The 5,006-nt window shown below is 46.0% G+C and overlaps 2 protein-coding genes across 3 annotated transcripts in view; one reads left to right on the top strand and one right to left on the bottom strand.

Annotated features, from left to right (window-relative positions):
- LOC111652283 (apoptosis facilitator Bcl-2-like protein 14) overlaps positions 1-3,006 on the top strand; it is a 3,901-nt gene extending 895 nt beyond the window's left edge. The window contains exons 2-7 of one of the 2 annotated variants that reach the window (XM_087172980.1): positions 202-355; positions 552-659; positions 777-869; positions 1,260-1,318; positions 1,400-1,672; positions 1,859-3,006. In XM_087172980.1, the coding sequence (XP_087029106.1) occupies positions 208-355; positions 552-659; positions 777-869; positions 1,260-1,318; positions 1,400-1,672; positions 1,859-1,882 (705 nt within the window). In that variant the 5' untranslated portion in view covers positions 202-207 and the 3' untranslated portion in view covers positions 1,883-3,006. Of the gene's footprint in view, positions 1-198; positions 356-551; positions 660-776; positions 870-1,259; positions 1,319-1,399; positions 1,673-1,858 lie in introns of both variants that reach the window. The other variant, XM_023402504.2, reaches the window with a different exon arrangement.
- A 192-nt stretch (positions 3,007-3,198) lies between these two features.
- Positions 3,199-4,901, bottom strand: LOC111652284 (tryptophan 5-hydroxylase 2-like). Its single transcript, XM_023402505.2, has 2 exons — positions 4,748-4,901; positions 3,199-3,544 (listed from the first exon to the last, which is right to left on the bottom strand). The coding sequence occupies exons 1-2, from the start codon at positions 4,849-4,851 to the stop codon at positions 3,370-3,372; spliced, it is 279 nt and encodes a 92-aa protein (XP_023258273.2). The 5' UTR covers positions 4,852-4,901; the 3' UTR covers positions 3,199-3,369.
- Between the last annotated feature and the right edge of the window lie 105 nt (positions 4,902-5,006).

Here is a 5,006-nt window from a genome sequence, read left to right as displayed (position 1 = left end):
GTGTTGGGTGGGGGTGGGGGGGGTTGGCTAATGAGGAAGTATTTTATTTACTTTAAACTAGTGTAGAAATACTGTGTTCCAACTAACAATGATGTATTTAAATATTTACTGAAGTATTAGCATCAGAATGTACGTTACATACCAACGGTCAGAGTACTGATTCTGGTCCGGTCCGGTCCGGTCCGGTCTGTGGTCCAGCAGGTGAAGATGGCGAGTGGCTCGGCTGCAGGTGAAGACAGTGAAGTGCTCCTGCTGCTTGAGGAGTACTGCTTCAAGAGGTCATGGCAGAGGTCAACAGGAAGGTCACAGCGGAGGCTGATGTCAGGGGGGGGCGCAGCACGTCTGGAGGGTGGAGGTGAGTGAATACTGAGAACTGATGGGTCACAGCGTCCACGGGCGTCATGGCGGCTATGATCCCATCACTAGCTGTGTAGCGCAATCACTGCGTTCTTCTTATGCATGTTGAGTGAATGCGTTGCCATGGAGACTTGATGGATGCTGTGACAGTGTGGAGATCTCCATCCGGTCTTCATGTCTGCTCTGTAAACTAGGTGACAACACAGCACCCTCCTTCTTCTCCACCATCCTGAAAGTTCAAGCTCGAAAAGGATTCAGTAACCAGGGGGGGTGGGAGGCCGACAGCACTGAGGAAAAACATGGTGAGGAAGTTTTACTACAGCAAGAGCTTTAACACATTGATCATTTAATCAGGAAACACATTCAGGTGTGTGTGTGTGTGTGTGTGTGTGTGTGTGTGTGTGTGTGTGTCTCTACAGATGCGTCTCAAACCAGAAGTGTAGCGGTGGAGCGGCTGGTGCAGATCACTCAATCAGCACCGGTCCCTGAAGTGTACGTGGAGAGCCAAGATGGTGAGTCTCTGATACAGTCCACCATGATGCACCGAGCTACAGGTACAGGTGTTTTATATAGAGATGGTCCTGATCCGCTTCCTGGTCGACAAACACCGCCTCATTTATAAAACAGGGTGTACCACCCGCACTAACAGAAGCTGAAAATGGCTCCTGAGTACTTATGTCAGGGTTCGACTTATGGAGGAGATGACCCCCCTGATTAAAACTAAGTTACAGTTTAGCTAATGTTAGCTAGTTTCTAACTTTAGCCTTAAGTTACAGTTGAGCTAACTAATGTTAGCTAGCTGATAGCACGGCGTCATTTCCAGTGTTAGCTTGTCATTTCATTAGCAATATACAATGTCACATATGTAAGGACTCCTGAGATGTGTGTCTCTTCTGCTGCAGAAATCATCCAGAGGCTGGTGGCCCTGATGATGGCGTTTGGAGACGACATTGATAAGAAGGTGTGTGTTATAATAACTGGATGAACAGTGAACATGAGTCCAGCTCATCATTACAGACTCTGTGTTTCTGTCTCTGCTCAGATCCAGCAGAGCCCAGTCCTCCAGCAGCAGCTCTGTAACATGAACTACGACCTGTTTGAGAAGCTCACCTATAGTGTGCAAAAGCTGGTGAACCGGCCGGGCCGGGCCGCGGCGTCCGAGGAGCGTATCCAGCAGCAGAAGATCGCCTGGGCCTTCGAGGTGACCAGCAGGCTGTCGGCCGTGGGCGTCGTCCAGCGGAGGAGAGTGCTGAGCTTCGGAGACAGATACATCCAGCAGCACCACGCCGCCTGGGTCCAGCAGCACGGAGGCTGGGTGAGTGACTGTAGATGAGTCAGAGGGAGACTACCAGACCTTAGCGACTGCCACTGAGGACAATGAGGTCGTCACCTCTGTGTTTAAAGGGAGTTAGATTAGTTGAATCTGTTTAAATGGATGAATCTATTTTAATAAGTAAACATAAATGAACAGGTTTTTAATAATCTTCTCTGTCCCGTCCAGGATGAAGTGTTTGCTGTCGACTGAGCTGCTCAGACCTACGAAAAAAAACCTCCATTTACTCCAGAGATGGAAAACTTGTCGTCCAGTTTCTTTTTCACTCGTTTCTTCATGTTAGTGTAAAACTGACCAGTGTGACAGAGGCGGTGTGATCCCTCATGTTGTCAATGACTCCTGCTCCTGCTGGGAGAAGGTCTGTTTTACTGTGACGGGGTTTTATGATATCAGTAGCTGGTGCACAGACGACCTGTGCAGCTAATTAGTCTTAATTAACCCCAGCTTTCCCGCCTCATTACCACCAGCTGAAACAGCAGTCAGTGTTTGCATGTCCAACAACAGAGAATCTTTAAACACGAGTGTTTCCTACGGTGGCCCTGAGAGGTCAAAGCACTGCAGCTTAACAAAACACAAACATCTTCTTCAGCTAGACACACGAGCTGCAAATACTCACAACACAACAGGAAGTGTTTCTAGGGGACACTAAAAAGTGACGGACCTGGCTCAAGCCCACTTGTTCAAAGCTTCCTTACTTGTGAAGTTATATTAGCATTATGTTAGCGCTGTTGGAGAATGAGCTAAAGGTGTTTGGTTTATTATAACGTCAATATCACGCTGCACGTTTACAATAATAAATTCTAATCTAATTTTAAGTGTATTTATTCTATTGTATTATTCTAGTTTTTATTGCTGAGTTGATTCTTGTCCAACACAAACAACCTTGTGAAACCAACAGATGACAAACTGAACCTGCCGTTAGCTTAGCCTTCGGGTCCGTCACTTTTTAGTGTCCCCTGGGAACACTTGTGTTGCGTTGTGAGTATTTGAAGATGAAGATGTTTTCTGAAGCTTCAGTGTGTTGAGTTCTCAGGGCCACCGTAGTTTCCAGCTGTGTGTGTGTCCAGATGTGAGGCTGCACAGCAGTAAACAGATGTGATGAAGAAAAACAAAAGAAGACAAAGGAATGTGCTGCACGTCAAACAACAACACACTGAATGTTTTTAATGCTCCTGGTTCTGATGTTTCATCATCGTCACAGTCCGTCTGCTTCACGTGAGAAGTAACTGACGTCAGTCCACAGGAAATAAAGACTCTGCTGGTCTCAGGTCAGTCCTGATCTCAGTGATTAAATAAAGGTCAGAATTAAACTTTCATTCATTTCATCATTCAGATCAATAATTGAAGTTTGTGAACGTGTTATCGTTCTGAAAGATAAAGTGTCTGCAGCTGTTACTGCACTGGACGAGGACATGTCCAATGTTCTGTCTCTTCACTGAATCTTTATATAATAATTATCCACTTTTAACAGATAAATAATCTGTGGATTAATGAAACAGGAACCAGTGTTTCCAGTTTGGGCTCAGCTGGTCACGTTTTATTTTACTGGAGGGTGAAACAGTTTCAGCTACAGGTCAGAGAAGCAACATTAACACAGGTGACGTTCTGCAGAAGCGTTGGTGTTGGTGTTGCTGACGTGTTGAGCCAATCAGAGCTCAGCGGTGAGGTGGGCGTCGGCCTCAGATCCCCATGTAGGTGTTCATCTTGCCCAGAGCGTCGCAGACGGTGGTGAGGTCACTGCGCAGGTCCTGCACCACGTTCTCGATGCTGCGCGTGTCTTTCAGCAGGTCGATGCTCTGAGTGTACGGGTTGTAGTACACGGAGAACGGACGCTTGATCGTCTTCGCAAACTCCCTGAGAGAGAACAGGAAACAGCAGCAGCTTCACCCTCAGCTGATCTGACACAAACCTCAGCACATGAAGAAGAAGAGGAGAGCTCTCAGATAAACGTAGAGCACATTGAGCCACACTGTTTAAACATGATCACGTGGGACTGGTCATTCACTTTATTTACTTGAATGGAAGAAGGAGAGGCTGCAGCTGAGGACAGCTCATTAAATATCAGATGAACAGATGTTTGTGTTTTTGCTGCTTGAACAATTTGAGAAAATAGAAGGAAGAACAACAAGAACAAAAACAATAGAAATACATTCAATTTTACTGATTCACTTTTGCTTTTCGTCTAAATAAGAATATTTTTGAAAATATGCATCGTTTAACAATAATATAGAATTATTTATTGCTGTTTTATTGCTCATTATGAACAGAACAGGGAGATTCATGATACGACATAATTCACAAAATATCTTGTTGGTATTTTCTTATGTGATCAGATGTTCATCTTTTCTGTCTGTAGCTACAATGACCGTCTCCGCCCCGTCGGCCATGACAGAACATCATGTGCTAACCGACTCACGCTAACTGTGTCGGTTAGAAGTCAACAAAACAATGATTCCAACTAATTCAGTTATGATTAAGTGTTTTTTTATATAATTAGCTTGGAGACATTAGCAACAACTTGTTGCAACAGTTTTGATTAATTCATAAAAAGTTCAGCTCATAAAAAAATGACTTCATTCCCCCAAAAAAGTTTTTTTCATTAAGAGCAGCAGCAGATGCTGAATGTGTCTTCTGTCTGTGTGAGCAGGTGTGTGTGAGCAGGTGTGTTGGAGCACAGGACAGGTGTGTGTGGGCAGGTGTGTGACGGAGCACAGGACAGGTGTGTGTGAGCAGGTGTGTGTGAGCAGGTGTGTCGGAGCACAGGACAGGTGTGTGTGAGCAGGTGTGTGTCGGAGCACAGGACTGGTGTGTGTGAGCAGGTGTGTCGGAGCACAGGACAGGTGTGTGTGAGCAGGTGTGTGTCGGAGCACAGGACAGGTGTGTGTGAGCAGGTGTGTGTCGGAGCACAGGACAGGTGTGTGTGAGCAGGTGTGTGTCGGAGCACAGGACAGGTGTGTGTGAGCAGGTGTGTGTGGGACCACAGGACAGGTGTGTGTGAGCAGGTGTGTGACGGAGCACAGGTGAGGAGCATGTGACGTGTCCCGCTCTGAGTGTTACCTCATCTTCTCCTTGGCCTCCTCGAAGCTCTCGGAGACAAAGTAAACCTCCTGGAAGGTGGTGATGAGACACTCCTGACTACAGGTCGTCCTCGGGTCAAACATCTTCACACAGGCCTGATCGGACAGGGCATGCTGGGAAAAAAACAGGTGGGAAGTGGAAACGACCAGACAGAAAATTTAACGGTTGAGATCAGAATCATCCGCTTTTAAAAAGCTTTTTATTAATGTTTTATTTTTCCAGTTGCATTATATTAAAT

This window comes from Seriola lalandi, unplaced genomic scaffold (genome assembly GCF_002814215.2).
Source record: "Seriola lalandi dorsalis isolate HSWRI2012SDOR001 ecotype SW California unplaced genomic scaffold, Sedor1 jcf7180002053935, whole genome shotgun sequence".
NCBI classification, from domain to species: domain Eukaryota; kingdom Metazoa; phylum Chordata; class Actinopteri; order Carangiformes; family Carangidae; genus Seriola; species Seriola lalandi.
The sequence above is the reverse complement of the archived record's forward strand: the minus strand, read 5'-3'. Positions and strand labels throughout refer to the sequence as shown.